Below are 19,424 nucleotides of genomic sequence, written 5' to 3' on the forward strand. Positions count from 1 at the left end.
AGACCAGATGTCTAGTAATTAATGTCTATATTTTAGTCTTTACCTGTAACATGGTATCTATATTTTTAGATAAAAATAATGGGAAAGTGATTGACCAAGATCTTGCTTCTAGGAAACAGCAGAACAGTATCTTCTTGCCTTTTATTCTTTTTAAAAACTTTTTTTATTTTTTTGAATCACTGTGTGATAGAGCATTACAAAGATGTTCACGATTAGGTTTCAGTCATACAATGTTCCAACATCCATCCCTCCACCAGTGTAATTTCCTGGCATCAGTGTCCTGTTCCCCTCCACGCACCCGCCAATACCACCCCCAGCTCTGCCTGCCTCTATGGCGGATACCTCTCTTCTCTATCTTTTTCTCTTTCTTAATCTCCTCTTAGAGCTGCAGTTAATGTGAATTTCCAGGTAATGAAATCTCCCCAAGGTCAAGGGCAAAGTAAATGGAGCTAGTTAGGAAAACTAAAGGAAAAAACAAAGGTTATCTGTGAGAGTCACATGCTCCTGGCTGGCCGCCATTGTAGTAGTGTGTCCCTTTAAAAACCCAGGTGTGGGGCAAGTTCTGCACACAGTTTCAGTTTTGGTAGCAACGTCCCGTGCCTTGTTGACAACGTCCAGCAAGGCCGGGGTTGCCTTAACTGCAAGCTGTGTCCTGAAAACAGAAGAGACAGAAGTAACAAAAAGTAAGTGTGGTTATTCTGGAATTTTCCAGATGGAATTCCATCTGGAAAGGATCCTGGGATGGTGGCTCAGGCTTTTGGTACTAAGAGTGTGGTGAGGGTATAGAGATTTATATCTCGGTGGCTCAGGTAAAGACTCACATATATAGAAGTTCCACTTCATTTATACAAAAAGTAGTAGGTAGAATAAAGGTTGTTAGCATGTGCAGCTTATCTCTAAACTGGTCCAGACTTATGTACTAACTGTTCTTTTATTTTATTTATTTATTTATTTTTAATTTTTATTAGTGAAACACCATGAGGTACAGTTGTAGACTTATAGATTTTTGTGCTCGGGTTTTATATTCTTTTATTTTAATGTGTGGTCAAGAGGTATGTGCAAGTGCAAGTCACGTACCATCTGAGCATCAGTTTCTTCTCTTCCTCTCCTCCTTCTCTCTCTTCCTCTCCCTCTCTCCTCATCCCACTCTTCCTTTCCATAATGTATTGTTTCATTCCCAGAGTTTGTTCAGGGCTCACTCCTGGGTCTGCACTCAGGGATCACTTCTGATGGTGTTCAGGGGACCATATGTGGTGCCGGAGATTAAACCCAGGTCAGCTGTGACAACGCAAGTACCTTACCCGCTGTACTTATCACAAGTTAAATGGGAAATGTATAAAATGGGAAAATAAATAACTTTCACTCATGGTTGGGGTGAACTTGTGAAGCTAAAATGTATGAAACTGTACACTGTAACCTCTAAAGTAATGTTACTTTTTTAGTATTTTCTGAGACCCAAACATATAAAGTGAAGCTAAGTGCCTAATACATACTCTTCAAATCTTTGGAGCTCCCTACTTCTAGTTTGCTCTAAGATCTTTTCTAATTTCAATACAGCTTTACTCCAGGTGAGACCTTCCAAGTAGTGCTCACAGAGCTGGGATCACTCCTGACAATGCTCAGCTAGCTGAGCAATAAGCTTGATTCTAGGGCCTGAGGATTCTGTGCTATTCCTAAGCAGCTAGCGCCAAAGGTAACAAGGATCACTAGAGCTTTCCAGGCTCCAGTCTCATACCTGGTGGTGCTTAGGGTGGCATTCAGTACTGGTGATCAAAGCAATGTAAAACCAGGGATTAAATTGCTATACTATCTTCTCAGATTCTTAAAAAATAATATTATTTAAGATTATGCTAAGTCAAGATTTTCTTCATAGGGGCTAACGAGATGATAAGGAGAATAAAACACATACTTGCATGCAATTTGCAATTTGATCCTAGACACCATATGATCCTCCATGAATTTATGGGTGAAGTCTTAGGTCCCCAACTACTTCCCCCAAGGCCCTCATTGTTGCCAAGGTGGGTAAGGTGGTCCACAGGATCTGAGCATCAATGTGCCATTGGGTCCTCACACTGAACCATCAGCCTGGTTGGTGGAATCACCACAAGGGAATATCAGGCCACCGAGAATCCCAATATAAAAACAATTTAAAATATATATATATATATATAATATAGCACAGCGGTAGGGCGTTTACCTTGCACACAGCCGGCCTGGCCGAGCTGGGTTCGATTCCTCCGCCCCTCTCGGAGAGCCCGGCAAGCTACCGAGAGTATCTCACCCACAAGGCAAGCTACCCGTGATGTATTCAATATACCAAACACAGTAACAACAAGTCTCAAAATGAAGACATTACTGTGCCCGCTCGAGCAAATCAATGAACAACTGGAGGACAGTCTACTCTACAGTCTATATAATAACAATAATAATAAATTATTAGTTATTGATTTTCTTCATGTATCTTACCTTCTTGTAAGTGAACGAAGGTATGTTTCCTATAACACATTTACATAGTGTAATGGAGTAGAGAAATGGTTTAGAGGCAATATATCTGGTTACAGAAAACAAATGTACCATGCCACATATGTGGAAGGTCATAAACCTACGTCTTCCTCTTCATAGAAACACTTTTTATGAAAACTACGTAAAAGTGTACTGTATTGGGGTTGGAGAGAGATTGCAGTGAGCAGGACATTTTTCTTACACATCACCGATGTGGGTTCTATCCCTGAAACCCTATGTTTTCCTGAGCCCTGGAAGGAGTGATTCTTGAACACAGAGCCATGAGTAATCCCTGAGCATGGCTTGGTGTTCTCCCACCCCCCAAAAAGAGAGAAAGAACTGGATTTACTTCTCTGGGATTGAATTTCCTGTTCCCTCTTTGCTCAGCTGCCTTCCCTCAAAATACCATAATGCTATAATCTTATGTTCTTTCAACCTCCCCTTTATTTCTCTTATCCTTACTGTGGTGGTAGTGTTATTGGTGCAGAGTTGGGGGTTGCATTCTGCCATGAAAGGTGCAGTGCTGGAGATTAAATAATATGACCTTGCACGTGCTAGGCAAATGATCCACCACTGAGTCACATCCCTAAGCACAGAGTTTATGTTCTTTGGGATTATAAGTGGCTCCCAAGTGAGGGCAACTCCTGGTGATTTTCAGTGAATTAGACCAGCTGATTCAATACCAGGGCCTGAGAATACAGTGTGTTTCAGGCTCTGTGGTGCCAGGGACCATCAAGGCCACATACCAATTCTTGGATACCAACAGGAGCACAATCAATGGTGTTCCTGGGCTATGTTGGATCTCTAGGGCTATGTTGATCTGTGTTCCAAGGACTATGTGGTTTTAGGGATAAAACTCTTCTCAGGCATATTCAAGAAGAAGGCTCCAAAGCCCCTGTATTATCTTTTCAACCAAGTTCTTATATTATTGATCTATAGTGCCTGAATTTGAACCCCATGTTATCACTTACAGGCTGTTTAACTTAAAGCAAATTATTTTCCTTAACCTTTTGTATCACACCTAGGTCTGCTTAGGTGCACTCAGATATTAATTCTTATGGTAATCTGAGGAAAATATGGGGTGCCAGGGATTGAACCTGGGTTGGCCACGTGTAAGACAATGCACTCTATCCACCCTACTATCACTCTGGCCCTGAATTTCTGACCTCTTTATGACTCTGTACATCCTGCCTTATCTGTAAAATACAATTTTCCATGTAATTCTACCTCCTGGATTAGTAGAAAATATTGAATAAGTTAACACATGTAAAGCATTTGAAGATAACTCAGTATGTAGCACTGCACTGTCCTCCCATTGTTCATTGATTTATTCGAGCGGGCCCAGTAGCGTCTCTATTGTGAGACTTGTTACTGTGTTTGGCATATTGAATACACGGGTAGCTTGCCAGACTCTCTGAGAAGGGCAGAGGAATTGAACTCAGGTCGGCCGGGTCAGTTGCTTGCAAAGCAAATGCCCTACCGGCTGTGCTATCACTCGCTATATGCTTCACTTCCAACTTAGTCTATAATTCATCTCTTCTTTCTCAATGTACTGGTTCAATATGAACATACCATACCCTGTATTCAAAGGATGCCACTTTTCTCACTCGTAGACAGGAAAAAGACAAGCTTTGTTGATGTTTTTATTTGTTTGTTTGGACCAAACCCAGCAGAAGTAATTTGTGCTTCCACCTGACTCTTCACTCCAGAGCATTGCAAATGGCCGGTTGTAGATCTCTCAGGACCTGTATCCAACCATTTCAGTTATTCCAGAGAAGGTGTACTTCCCAGATTTTTGGCACTTGTTCCTCCATGAGACCCTCTCCATGGTATCACATGTACTCACTCAGGTTGTTTCTCAATCCAAGTCCTCTGAGTTCATACACAAGTGTTGACATTTAGTTAAGGTCTCAATGTAGGAGTTAATCATTGACTTGGTCTGAGTGGTCTGGTGCTGTTAACCAGAATCAAGAGAGCCCCAACAACATTCATGTTTCTTTTTCATCTGGCCTATCTCTCTCACATTACGCTTTAAAGAACTTACAAAACAGAATAAAACAGAATACTTTACATTTACAAGGAAGCAAAAAGTTTCCTTGCTGGGAAAACCCCATGGAAAATAAATAACTAAGACAAACATTTTGGTTTCCTTTGGCTTAGAGAGAAAAGAATCTTTTTTTTTTCATTGAATAACCGTGAGATACACATTTCAAAACTGTTCATGATCCAGTTTTAGTCATACAATGTTCCAACACCCATCCCTCCAACAGTGTACACTTCCCTCTACCAGTGCATATTTTCCCACCACCAATGTCCCATTTCCCTACCCCCAGCCCTCCCCCGCCAGCCTGTCTCTATTGCTTTACTCCCCCGCCTCTCGTTTTGGATACTATGGTTTGCCATACAGATATACAGATCCTAAGAGGTTATCATGTTTGTTCCTTTACATACTTTGAGCATGCAGTTCTTATCCAGAGTGATCGTTTCCAACTATCTTTGCCATAGTGGTCCCTTCTCTATCCCCACTGCTTTCTCCCCGAGCACTTGAAGTAGGCAACAGCAAAGAGTCTTGAATTAACACAGGGAACAAGACAGTAAAACAAACCTAGGAAATCATTTTCTGGTTTACTTCTTCTTACAGCTTCATTTTTTTTAATTGATGGTCATTACTACCCAGCTATAATATAATATGGTTTTCAAATTTAGTACTGTTGTTTTCAAGTCCGTATATATGTGGTATATGTATAATTATATATGTATAAATATAAACAAGCCAACACTACTGCGACCATGAGATCTAATATTTAACCTTTAAGATTCCATTATTCATATTAGTATAAAAACACCCATCCCATAAGGTTTATATGAAATTTAAATTAGATATTAGACCCAGTTTAATTGACTCAGTGCCCAGGACATGGTGAGAAATTGATAGCAGTTATTACCATCATTGTTACACTTACAATTTTAATTCTTATAAGGCTTGTGTCTCATATTACTAATGTTAACACATTATAAAATATTCCAGATCCTTTCCACCTCCAAGGGATGTAGGGAGGTCAGCAGAAATAGACTACTGTTTGGTAGTAAGTCATCTAATGAACTATTAATGAGATCTAATGGAATTTTTGCCAATGAATGTATTCCAAATGGAAATAGAGAAGAAATTATACCCATATTTCTATCCCAAAAGAATCTTACATAAGCTATAATGAAAAAAGAAGAACCATTCATTAATTCAAAGGATTTATATCATTCACTGAAGATAAAAAGTCAAACACATGTTATAGGAACGCTATAGTCAACTAATAATGAAATGGGGAGAAGCTTAATCTTTTGTTTTTTATCTTTCAGGACATTTTGCAAATTGGTCTGAAGAGCAGTGTCCTGGGAGCTCCCAGAGATGATGCTCTTCTTCCTCTCTTGCCTGCTGGCTGTCTTTCCAGGTGGGACCAGAGTTCCCTTATCCTTAATGATACCCTTATCCTTAAGGGTAAATTAGGGTTATCCTTAAGGATACCTCTCCCCAAACTTTCACTCCCTCATGGAGGAGTCGAGCACAGTATGTAGAACAATCGTGTCTAAACGTAGGTTGGAAATAGAGCACTTTGGATCAGGAACAGAAATGGTAACTTTTCACTTCCAAGCCAGGGGTCTAGTGAAGGATACGCCTGAAAAGAGAAAACTTTTTAAAACAAGGACTATTGTTAAATGTTTTCCATTCTATTGTCCTTAATATAGTTAAATCAATAAATTACAATTGCTTTTTAATACTGATTGATGATTCTATCTAATTGCAGCAATTGTCGAGCTGTGGTAGTCAATAACTGACCATAATACTACAAGTTTTGGTGGAAAATTTTAACACCTTGGGGTGGGCTGTCTGGATCATTTTAGCAGTTTTTATTTCCTGTGACCTCAGAAAGCAACTTTCTTTTGTCCAAACAGCGGTCTCCACGAAGAGTCCCATATTTGGGCCCCAGGATATAAGCAGGGAGGAAGGCGGTTCAGCTTCCATCAAGTGTTTCTATCCAGCTACCAATGTCAACAAACATACCAGAAAGTATTGGTGCCGGCAGGGACCCACTGGCTCATGTGTAACCCTCATCTCCTCACCAACCTATGTATCAAAGGACTATGAAGGCAGAGCCAAACTTACTGACTTCCCAGAGAGCAACTACTTTGTGGTGGAAATTTCCGGTCTTACTAAGGATGAATCTGGGCTCTACAAATGCGGTCTGGGCAATAATAACCGAGGCCTGTCCTTTGATGTAAACCTGAAGGTCGATAAAGGTAAGCATCTAGGTCCCTTGAGCCGCTGCTGAGAAGTGAGAAGGAATCATTTCTCTTCAGCAAGATACATCAAGGAAGAATTTTCTCAGAGGGAAGGCATGGGGTTGAAAATTCTGGGGTGTACTTCCTTCCAGAATCAAGATCTTTATGTAATAGAACACTTGAATGGGAAATTTAGGAATTATCTGAGAGAGGTAAGTAAAAGCCAGTCTAGGTCCATAGGAGCTATTAATGTTTTAGGATTTTACCAAGCCTTTTCCATAGCTTAGAAGAACATTGGAACGATAATTTCTCTCATTTTGTTTGTTGCATTTGGAACAGAAGGACGTTGAGAAAGGTAGAAAAGTCATGAGAGCACTGTAGAGTATCCTAAATACCTGCCATTAGGACATCCTTTATAAGGTCTCAGGTCACCAAGAAGGCTCTTTATAAATGCATTCATCTTTACCTGGTACCCATTAATAAATTTTATCAGCATAAATTCTGAACAAAAATGTTTTCAGGTTTTGTTCAAATACCAGGATCCTAAAGAGATGAACCTCTGAATAAACCAGTTCCAACTGAGGGAAAAAGAAAATTAGAAATATCTTATAAGATTTAGCAGTAAAGTATTTTAGGTAGTCAAAAGTAGTTTAAAGAGAAAGATACTTTATGGGAAGAATAGACATTTGGAGTTATTCCCAAAGATGCTGTATATACAAGGTATATTCACTATTACTGAGCTACATCCCTAGTCACTCAGATTAAACACTTTAAATGAAAGAAATTTGCTATTTCACATGACTCTTATTCCATATTTGAACTTTTGAAAATTTTACAGAATTGTTGTGTGATGCACTAAGATATATTCAGTTTTTGAGGAACGCAAGTATGTAGAAGGTTTTATGTACAAATTGCTATAGATGTTACTATCAAGACAGCACGAAGAAGGTAGAGATTAATATCAGCTTGTCAAGGGCTTCATAGCAGTAAACATTGGTCTTCAAATACATGTTTCTGATGGTGTTCCTCTGAAGAGATTAAAACCCTCTTTGGGAACCTTGAGTAACCCTTGTGGAAAGAAAGTGAAATCAACCTTATACCTTATCCTCATCCTACAACCTCTCTTCTCGTTCTGTAGCTGTTGTGCTCCCAGATGACACTGAAGTCTACAAAGCAGACCTGAGTGAAAACCTGCAAATTGACTGCCCTTTCTCAAGAACAAATTTTTTTAAAAAGAAGTCAGTGTGCAAAAAAACAGACCAGGATCAGGAATGCATCCCAGTCATTGACAGTGAAAATTATATAAACCCTGCTTATGGCAATAGAGTAGCCCTTCGTTATCCTGGTGGTACTGGTGGAACACACTTCATTTTTGTCATCAACCAGCTTCAGCTCACAGATACTGGAATATATGTCTGCCAGGCTGGGGACTTACCTGATGCTGATAAGAAAAATTTCTACTTACAAGTGCCAAAACCTAAGCCTGAACCTGAACTGGCTTATGGAGATCTGAGGGGCTCAGTGATCATTGATTGTAATTTGGACCCCTCGGTGGCAAATGATGCCAAATTTCTGTGCAAGAAGAACAATGAGAAAGGCTGTAATGTGGTCGTTAACACCATGGGGGTGACGGATCAGGCCTTTCAGGGCAGGGTCCTGCTCACTCCAAAAGACAAAGGCTCTTTCAGTGTGACAATCAACGGTCTGAGGAAGGAGGATGCAGGGCACTACCTGTGTGGAGCCAGCTCTTATGGTGAGCCTCAGGAAGGAAAATCTACCCAAGCCTGGCAACTCTTCGTTAATGAAGGTAAGACACAAAGGGAAGAAAAAGATGGTGGGAGATTCTGACAGGTGAGAGAGAGCCTACTTCATTTCCTGTAAATCTAGTCAATATTCATGAATAAGATGATAACATCACCTCACTGACAAACCCTAAACTATATGTTATATGGGAAGCTGCACAGAATACCTAGAAAACACTTCTTCGTGGTGTCTCTAATATTCTCATCTTTCTTATTAGAGGCCTTTTGAAGGCTACTCTGTGCTTAATAGAAAGAGAAAAGTGAAACCCCTGAGACAAGACTTCTAAATTTCGGGAAACCCTGAATGAGTACTTAACACAGAATTTCAGCCATTCTATCTGTTCTTGATCCTAAATAATACAACTCCCATTCAGATGGGAGACATATTGACTTACACTGGTGGTCTCAAAATTTCCCTAAGGAAGCAGTTCCCACCCTCTAAATGTTCCTCTCAGGCATGCCTTATGGTTATTAGTTACTCAGTATGTTCAGTATGATGTTCCCAACTCAATCTCCTTTAGTGAGTTACCTATGTTAAAAAAAAAAAAAACCCTACTATTTCTCACCCTGACACACACTCATGAGAAAGAATTATCCTCATGAAATCTTTCTGCAAACTATTTTTCAGTTCAAAGCGACTGTGCTGGTCCCCCTTTTTTTAAAATAAGGATTCTTGTGTCTTGTGCATTGCTTCTACATCCAGTTCTCTGACCTTACCATTTCCCTCAGCTTTTCTCTAAACAGTATGTCTCACTAAACCATAGTTTTAGCTTCCTGGGAAATAACTAACATTTTTTTTGAGGTACTTCTCAGAGTCAACCATTAAACTCATATGTGTAACTTAGTTTATATATGCAGTTTGACTGGCAATTTTGTGTTATATATTCCTGGCAATGTTCAGGGGTTACTCCTGACTCTGCATTCAGGAATCACCACCCCCAGTGGTGCTTGGGGACCATAGGGGATGCTCAATATTGAAACCAGGCTGGCTGTGTGCAAGGCAAGAATCCTACTCACTAAATTAGCTCTGAGCCCCAAATTCCACCATTCTTTACTGAGAACAGGTTGGGCAGAGAAGTAGATAGATAGATAGATAGATAGATAGATAGATAGATAGATGATAGATAGATGAGACCTAAACTAGTAAGGATGATCATGATCACTGGAATTTGATTGGGTGATTCTAGCTACTGACTCGATGACATTCAGCATGGCTCTTTTTCCTTTTCCGTTACTTTCCATTATGTTATTTTAAATTTATCTTTTAGTTCCTCTTCTCCTCCCTGCCATCCAGCCGTGTTCAAGAGATTCTCTTGGCTCTGTGCTTAGGGAGGTCATTCCTGACAATGCTCAGAGGATCACATTGTTGCAGTGATCAAATCAGGGATGCCTGGCCATGTGCAAGGCAAGTGCCTTAACCCATGTACTTTGTGACCTGAGTTGTTATTTTTTATTTTTGATTCAAGGTAAAATGATTAGTCTGAACCAAAATACTCATCCTTGCTGAAGCTATAAGGGAAAGTTTTTTATCAGTTCATGTTGTTTTTCATTCCGCCTCTATTTGTCCTTCTAGAGTCTACAGTGTCCCTTAGTTCCTCTGTGGTAAAAGGTGTGGAAGGAGGCTCTGTGGATGTGCACTGCCCTTACAATCCTAGAGAAAGAAATAGCGTGAAGTCCTTGTGTCGCTGGGAAGATGGTAACAATTGCCAAGTGTTGGTGCAGAGTGACGGGCTGCCCCAGGAACAAATCAAGACTTATCAGGGAAGGCTTTCTCTGAATGAAGAATCAAGAAATGGTATCTACACAGTCAAATTCAACCAACTGACCACTAAAGATGCTGGATTCTACTGGTGTCAGACCAACGGTGATAGGCGTAGGATGTCAGTGGTGGAACTCAAGGTTGTTGAAGGTAAGATTTGAACTGGGCAAGAAGTAAGGAAGATACAGTCAGTGTCTCTCAGAAAATAATAGCTTATTCACACATAAAATCCACCCTTTTTCTTCTTTCTCCCACCTCTCTGTTTACAGAAGGTTCGCTGGAGTCTGGGTCTTGGGTAGGCAGGGCCTTGCAACCTTTGTCAGTCTATTTGCACCAGTACCTTTCACAGGAGTAAAATTTGCCAGGTACTTGGCAGGGAAGACCTCAAGAGAACCAACTTCTCAAGAAATTACATATCATATCTGTAACAATTGCCCTTCGCTACAGACAATCCACACTCTCTGAATTGCCATACATACTTCTTCCTGTTGTTGAGAATATGGTCTTTGTTTATATTAAGCAGAACATCAGTGGTGTGCAGATCTATGTCTAGAAGAGAAGAGACGAGTAAGGAAAGCTAACTAAAGTGAAGATGTACATTACAATGATGTAAGGTAGAGATAGTTGATTCATATTGTTCACCAATAGTAATTATTATATAGTAGCAATTACATTTCTTATGTACTCAACGTCACATAATTCATTTTTAATTCTGTGCAGTGGTCACCAAGAGTTGCTCTTTTAGCATCATCAGTTCAATTTTTGTTTCCTTTTATGACTTCTCAAGGAAAAACCAACTCTCAAGATACCTGAAACTATTACTGCTTTCGAGGGAGACACCACAAAAATTCACTGCTATGTATCCTGCAAATTTTACTCCTGTGAAAAATATTGGTGCAAATGGACCAACAAAGTTTGCAAGGTCCTGCCTATCCAAGACCCAGGCTCCAGCCAACCTTCTGTGAACTGCAATCAGGAAAGTCAGTTCACTGAGTTGATTCTAAGCCAGTAAGAGAAGAGGATGAGGGCTGGTACTGGTGTGGAGTAAAGAATAGCCTCCGATATGAAGAAACTGTGGCAGTTTATGTGGAAGTCGAGAAGTGGGCAAGGGGTGAATCTCCAGAGGTCTGTGATTCCAGAGAAAGGATTCTGCACAATAGTTTCTTATCAGAATTGGCCCCTAGTTTTGAGTATAAGAGCCTATACGAAACTGGGAGCAGGGAGATATTCACCTGCACATTTAGACCTCCAAACAAATATACTCCTAAGTAATACTCCTAAGTAAATATATAACTAAGAAAATGTTTTAAGCTTAACTTGAGAATAGGTACTATTTGTGTTCTTCAGGAAACTTTGGACACTCATAGACTGCCTAAGTTTCTTTCTAGAAGTAGCTTCTTCTCTGTATAGATACCTCAGAGTCACTGGAGCCAGGTAGATAGTACATGGGTGACCCTTTGCCTTGCAAATGACTGACTTAAGTTTGATCCCTGTCATCCCACATGACCCCTAAGCCACAGATCAAAAGTCATCTCCAAATGCAGAGCCAGGAATAAATCCTGTGCATTCCCCAGGTGTAGCTGAAAAAGACAGAGTCACAGTTATATTTACTATTGAACGCAATATACCAAAACCTGTTCTCCAAAGAGTCAAGTACCTTATGAACATCATCTGCAAAAGAAAATTAAGGCTACCTCCTCTAGTAAATTTATTCATTTGGGTTTTAAAAAGATGACTGAAATGTGTTATCTCTGATAAGAATATGCTTTCATCCCTGTATTAATTCTACTGAGTCTGGGTTCATCAGGTATAGCACACCAATAGAATGGATCATAAGCCACCCACTAAAGGTCAGTATTACCCCACTATAGTCAGTAGCCATTGTTAACTATTGCAAAACTGAAGTTTTTTTCTCAAACAATGGTCAGTTTTTTTATGCAAGGTTGGACCTATGCTCCAGAAAATTATATATGGAAACCAACTTGGTATTACACCAATTTGGACATCACCTGTGACAACCCAGGAAAGGCCAACATTCTGTTTGTATATCTAACTACCATCATGCACCCTATTCTAACAGTCTTATTATAACTCTGACCCAATAATTCATAATGAAGTCTCACTCCTCAGACTCCCTGACCTCAAGGAGTGGAGACATAGGGAATAAACTAAACTTATTTCCACTCTTCTCTCTTCAGCACCCAAAGATATTAGTCAAATGAATGCTGTTCCTGGGGAGAAGGCTGTGGAGTCCAATGTCAGGGAGACTGAGAACAAAGCCATCCCGGATGCCGACCTTGTTATGGAAGACAGAGCATTGGAAGGAATGAAAAATCCAGTTGACGGTAGCAGTTCATCCACAGATACTGGCAGGTGAGAAAGGATGAAGGGCTCAGCCTGGGAGTCCATCCCAATGGAGCACTTGAGACTGGGTCACCAGCTCCAAGGAGAACAGCCACTTTGCCTCTCAAATAGTTAAGGCAACTCTCACTGCCTCTGCTCATATTCAGAGGTCAAGTATTCCTCTCTATACTTCATTCATTCCATGAAGTGTTTCCTGCCCCGTTCAATCTGCGAAGTCTGTGATGCAGAATATGTCCATGAATATGTTCTTTGTCTCTCTAGGAATGTTTCTGATAGCGATGGATCTGGGGGTTAGATGTGAAGAATGAAACTGATTAACAGGGGAAAAATAACTTACTAGAGTCAAGCTTAATGTTAGGGCTTTCCAGGTTTTTCTTTCACTAATCACTGCATCACTGTATCACTGTCATCCTATTGTTCATTGATTTACTCAAGCGGGCACCAGTAACATCTCTACTTGTCCCAGCCCTGAGATTTTTGCAGCCTCTCCTTACTCATCTTTCCCAACGAGTATTGGAGGCTCTCTCAGGGTCAAGGGAATAAGACCCGTTATTTTTACTGTTTTTGGCATATCGAATACGCCATGGGTAGTTTGCCAGGTTCTGCCGTGCTCTTTCACTAATAAATTAATTTAATCGTTTTGTAGCTCTGCGGGACAAGGCGGAAGCACCACTGTTCTGGTCTCCACCCTGGTGCCCCTGGCCCTGGTGTTGGCAGTGGGGGCTGTGGCACTGGGAGTGGCCAGAGCCAGGCATAGAAGAAATGTTGGTGAGTCCCAGTATTATCCTGTCCCCAAGTTCCACATTCTTGCTTAGATGTCCTCAGGGTCACTTCTATGTTCATTTATTTTTCATAGACTCAAAGGAAGGGCTCTTGGGTGGGTAAGGTCAACCCACATATATCCAAAACTACTGAAAGTACTAATATTTAGCATGGTCTCTGGAAAGCTATCTCCTATTGACAGTCAAAGGTCAGACAAGATCTAACAAGAAACTTCTAGCTGAAAGACCAGACCTTCTGGCTTAGTTTGAGAACTTATTGGATATGTAAACTTGGTATGATCCCATTTCACGCCTCAGTGTCCCCAAAGCTTGTAGAATTGATCATAATAATCAAGATAAGTATTGATGTGAGGAAAAAACATGTACGTGCACTTAAAAGTAACAGAATGACAGAATCTTTATTATTTTTAAAAAGAGACTGAAGATTATGAGATGGTGAACCAGAGACTGTGCTATCCCTTCTACTGACTATGGAGCTATAGAAAATGATTATATAGAGAAAAATACCTTCTTATATAATCCAGATCATATCCCTGTAACAACTCTTTCTCTCAAACAGACCGGATTTCAATTAGAAGCTATAAAACAGACATTAGCATGTCAGACTTAGAGAACCCCAGGGAATTTGGAGCCAATGACAACCCGGGAGCTTCTCCATTCAGTCAAGAGACACCTGTTGATGGAAATAATGGTACGCCCCTTCCCCAAGAAAATGTTCATCCTCCAAAGATAGCATGAATTAGTCCTAACTCTGTATCCGGGGTTGTGAGAATTAATTCATTTTCCTGTCCTGACACAGAGTTCGCCACTATCACAGACGACACCATGGAGACCATGGAATCCAAGGAGGCGAAAAGGGTAATAGAAGAATGACACAAAGGGAAAAAGGCCATACATATGTGAAAAGTTAAATGTAGCTTGAGAGACATCGAGAAAAACTACTTCAACATTGGGGCTGATTTGAGACTAGGGAAAGAGGTTTAAATAACAGTCAGGAGAACTTTTTGAGGGAGAGACAAAATTACTGGAAGAGGCAGAAGGTGAGCTAATTTACAGGTAAAATGCAAAAGTGAAGGAGATCAAGGTAAAAAAAAGACAAGTGTATAGAACATTTAGCCTCAGATGAGAAAATCAAATGTAAATCGCGGGGATTAAATATTCTTGAGCTGTGTCAACTATGGACTTCAGGTCTCTTCCCCAAACCTCCTGTCCCCACCCCAATATACATATACCCTTGAGAGTTTTTTCAGGACCAGACTTTTTCTGAGCATGGAAGACATTTGTAGAAGGCAAACAATTTGAGGAATTAGTTGACCATTCCACCCTAAATGCAATATGACTTGAAAATCTACCAGGGTAAAGTCTTAATTTGGGGTCACTCTACTTTAGATATTATCCTTCCCTAAGGCCAACCTAATCCTTAAATGTGAATAACTGTCATTATATATACTTTCCTCCATAGCCGAATAAAATTATGTTTGGAAAAATTAGGGAAATAAGTTAGACTCAGACCCAGTCTTTCCCTCTAGATTTTTCTAAAATATCTCTGAGAAAGAAAATGCAAATGGCCTTAGGTTACACCATTCTAACTCACCATTTCCACAAACTTTATGGGCAAAGTTTCAGAGGACGGGTTCAGAAAACACAGGTTGTAAAACTGAATGTGTCAAAAAGAGCTAGTTAAGAAGAGGGAGCTGCTTTTTGATACTCCAATGTTCTTATTCCTTAATATTACTCCTGCTAGTGGAGGGGGAGGGGTCTGGAATAGAATGTTGGGTTTAGTTTTTTAAATCATAATGATTATTGAGATAGGTGCTGTCCCTCACTCTGACCCCAACCTTCTAAACCATAAACACTAACTTTTCTGTTCTTGTCTTCTTAGTCATCCAAGGAGGAAGCTGACATGGCCTACACCAACTTCGTTCTTCAGTCAAACAATATTGCTGCCAATGTCCAAGATAGACCCAGTGAAGTCTAGACTGAGTGCCAGCTGCCCTCTTCCTTCATTCATCACAATCTTCAGAATCACATTGATCCTTCTGGTCCTCAGCCCTAGGGGGTCTCATTCATATCCCATTTAGGCTTTTCCTATTTAGCCTAGTCTTTTCTAAGTTCCCTCCTAAGTGAAATCCAAGCCTTTCCTGGGCTACTTGTTCCTGCTGGGATGCTACTTTTTCCTGTTCTCACATCATCTAACAATGATAGATGTTATATCTGAGATCCTGAGATCCTGAAAAGTAAATAAATTGTTCAATGGCATTAAGAGAAATATACTACTGTGAAAACTGGATTTTGTGTTCTCTGTCTGTTGGTCAGGGACATACAAGGAGGCTAAGAAATGTGTACAAGTTTGTTTATATGTAACACCTCGTGGAAATGGCCCTTGCCCTTTCTGTCACTTTCATGAACTTTAGAAATTCTAATAGTTAAGTACTCATTATTCCTATATCCAAGGAGTTCAATACAGTAAAGTAAGAAGAGTGTTTGAGACTGTTAATTATTGGATTATTTCCAAAGAGCCTAACCATTTTCCCCTCTGAGTTCTTTTTATCAAGTAGCATCTACACGATGGCAGTTGTTTAAAAAATAAATTACTTTATAATTAAATAACATGATTACCAGTAAGGAGGTTCAGACTGCATTTGTTCCCCAGATCTTATGTTTTCTTTTATCTTTTTAATTTTTTCATGTGTGAGGGCACAAATGGTAGTGGAAAAAACTTACTTCTGGCTCTATTCTCAGGGGTCCTCAGGGGAGCATATTTGGTGCCAAAGATCAAACGTAGGTTGGCAGTATACAGGGCAGGCACTTTAACCTGTTTTCTATTCTAAACTCTCCTTTTTTCAAGTGTTTATTGAGGCACTGTGATTTATAATACTGTTAATGCTACAATTTCATGTATACAATGCTCTAATTTCTTACCCATCACCAGAGTGTCTGTTCACATCCATCAATGTCCCAAAGTCCCCTCCCACTAAGGCCTCATGCCTCCTCCTTGTTAAGCTCAGTTCCATCAAATGACTCTCAGATTCTCTTGCCTTTGCCAATTTTATGCTATAAAAATATAATACTATATTTTATATCCTTTGTATGAGAAATATTCACCTATATCTGCCTCGGTCTTTTTGATTGGCTTCAATCAGCATGATATCCTCTAATTCCAGCCACATAATAGCAAATGACACAGCTTTGTCTTTCCTTATATTCCACTATGTATACATACACCACATTTCTTTTTTATTATTATTAGTGAAACACCATGAGGTACAGTTGTAGATTTACAATTTTTTGTGCTTGGGTTTTGATTATACAATGATCAAATACCTATCCCTCCACCAGTGCCCATTTTCCACCACCATGGATAATATCCCTCCCACCCCCATCCCTCCCATCCCACCCTGCCTCTGTGGCAGGGCGATCCCTTGTGTTCTCTCTCTCTTTTTGGGCTTTGTGGTCTGCAAAAGAGGCTTTGAGTGGCAAACATGTTCAGTCCACAATCTACTTTCAACATGCATCTCCCCTCCTGGGAGGATCCTCCAAATATCCTTTATTTGGTGCTCCCTTCTCTATCTGAGCTGCCCTTTCCCCTAGAATGCCCGGCTGGCCTCTAAGCTATGGAGTAATCCTCCTACACCACATTTCTTTATCCAGTCATTCACTCTTGGACATTTGGGTTGCTTTCAGATATTACCTACGATGAATGGTGCTTTAATGAGCTTATGAGTACAAACGCCTTTTCAAAATAGTGGTTTTGGGTTCTTTTTAGATGACAGAAGGAGAATTGCTGTGTCATAGGATAGCTAAGTTCTTACTATTTTTTAGAAGATGTGTCCATACTGTTTCATCAGGCTGACCCAGTTGCCATTCACTTGAACAAGTGGATAAACGTTCCTTTTCCCCACATCTGTGTCAGCACATTTTTAATGTGTGTCAATGTAATGAAATCACATTGTTGTTTTTTAATTTTTATCTGATTAGCTTGAGTGCAAAGATCCACAACAAAATATTAGCAATCTGAATCTAATAATACATCAAAACAATCAATTATGATGTGCAAGGAGGATTTATCCAAAGATGCAAGAGATGCAAGAATCATGCAAGAGTGATATAACACATGCAAGTCAGTTAACACTATATCAAAATAAAGAAGGATGAAATTGTAGAATTATATAAATAATACTAGAAATGGCATTTGGCAAGATTTAACATCCATTCATAATTTTACTCTTAAGAAATGCTAGGGGCCAGAATGATAGTGCAGTGGTAAGGCATTTGCCTTGCATACGGCCAACCCTAATTCAATCCCCAGCATCCCATATGGTCTCCTGAGTACTGCCAGGCGTAATTCCTGAGTGCAGATTCAGGAGTGACATTTCTTTTAAAAAATTTGTTAGAGGCTATAATATGCAAATTTATGGATGATAGGCATACATAAGTGTCAATTTCAATCCCTTTACTACCATAGCACAGTGGTAGGGTGTTTGCCTTGCACGCAGCCAGCCTGGCAGAGCTGGGTTCGATTCCTCCGCTCCTCTCAGAGAGCCCGGCAAGCTACCGAGAGTATCTCACCAGCATGGCAAAGCCTGGCAAGCTACCCGTGACGTATTCAATATGCCAAACACAGTAACAAGTCTCACGATGGAGACGTTACTGGGCCTGCTCGAGCATATCGATGAACAACGGGAGGACCGTGCTACCGTGCTGCTAGTGACCACATCTCTCCCCCACTGCCAACACCCCCCCCCCAAGGTTCCCTCACGGTTCCCAACCTAAATCATCGATAGATACTTTTTAAAGAGTTTAAGTATTGTACCTTGGCTCCATGCTTACAGTGCCATTAAGTATAGTGGTTTTGATATATTCAAAAGCTCAAGGCCACTGACACTTGCCTCTGTGTTACTTAAAGACCTCCCCTTTTTTTGCTTCCCCACCCTCCATTTCTCTTTTTCTCTGGCATATTTTTCTGTAATCTAAAGTCATTATTTAGCCGCCCCCTTTTAATATCTTCTATTCCTTAGACATGTTATTCTATATACCACCGATTAGCAATAATATGTGGTATATTTTCTTTTCATTATTATTCATTTCACTTAAATGATATCCTCCAGAGCCATTCAAGTTGCAGCAAGTTGAAAGATTTCATCACTCTTATGACTGCATATAATTATATATTGTGTGTATATGCCACATTATTCGCTATTCTATCATGTGACATTGGAGTTGTTTCTATGTCCTGGATATTTTACTAAGTGATGCAGTGAACATAAGCGTGAATACATATTTTCTAATGAATATTTCTGTGTCTTGAGGGTATATGCCAAGAAGCAGATCTCTGAATCATATTACAGACTGATTCTTAGTTTTTTAAGGATCTCCATATTGTTTTGTATAGGGACTTAACCAGACAACATTCCCACTAGCAATGTAATAGAGCTCCCTTTTCAGCACATCCCACCAACATAGGTTGCTTCAAGTCTTATATGTGTGTGTATATATATATACATATATATGTAATTATTCTCATTGGTCCAAGGTGCTATCTCATTGAATCTTCATTTGGATTTCCCAGATTATAGGTGCCGATGAACACCTTTTTATATGCCTAATGGACATCCAACTGTCTTCTTCAGAAAATGCTTACGATTCTCACTCCCCATGTTATGGGATTATTGCATTATATTTTTAAGTATGAACTTTTAATTTTTTAAAGATTTTTTTTAATTGAATCACTGTGAGATAGACTCTTACAAAGCTGATCGTGATAAGGTTTCAGTCATACTGTGTTCCAACACCTATATTCTACCATTGTACATTCCGCAGCACCAGTGTCCCCTGTTTCCCTCCTATCATCCCTCACCCCACACTCCCAGCCTGCCTCTATGGCAAGCATTTTTCTTCTCTCAGTTTCTTTCTCTCTCTTTCTCTTTTTTTCTCTCTCTT

General features: G+C 40.0%; 1 protein-coding gene across 1 annotated transcript; it reads left to right on the top strand.

The window, feature by feature from the left end:
• Positions 1-560: 560 nt before the first annotated feature.
• Positions 561-15,774, top strand: PIGR (polymeric immunoglobulin receptor). Its single transcript, XM_056119117.1, has 10 exons — positions 561-683; positions 5,857-5,948; positions 6,451-6,795; positions 7,916-8,584; positions 10,153-10,488; positions 12,537-12,711; positions 13,349-13,470; positions 14,044-14,175; positions 14,284-14,342; positions 15,367-15,774. The coding sequence occupies exons 2-10, from the start codon at positions 5,906-5,908 to the stop codon at positions 15,460-15,462; spliced, it is 1,977 nt and encodes a 658-aa protein (XP_055975092.1). The 5' UTR covers positions 561-683; positions 5,857-5,905; the 3' UTR covers positions 15,463-15,774.
• Positions 15,775-19,424: the final 3,650 nt, after the last annotated feature.

The sequence above is a fragment of the Sorex fumeus genome, unplaced genomic scaffold (assembly GCF_029834395.1).
Source record: "Sorex fumeus unplaced genomic scaffold, SorFum_2.1 ptg000039l, whole genome shotgun sequence".
In the NCBI taxonomy this organism is placed as follows: Eukaryota; Metazoa; Chordata; class Mammalia; order Eulipotyphla; family Soricidae; genus Sorex; species Sorex fumeus.

Coding starts and splice junctions, on each gene's coding strand:
- PIGR (XM_056119117.1), top strand. CDS start 5,906: ATGATGCTCTTCTTCCTCTCTTGCCTGCTGGCTGTCTTTCCAG. Junction 5,949..6,450: donor CCTGCTGGCTGTCTTTCCAG/GTGGGACCAGAG, acceptor TTGTCCAAACAG/CGGTCTCCACGAAGAGTCCC. Junction 14,343..15,366: donor AATCCAAGGAGGCGAAAAGG/GTAATAGAAGAA, acceptor TTGTCTTCTTAG/TCATCCAAGGAGGAAGCTGA.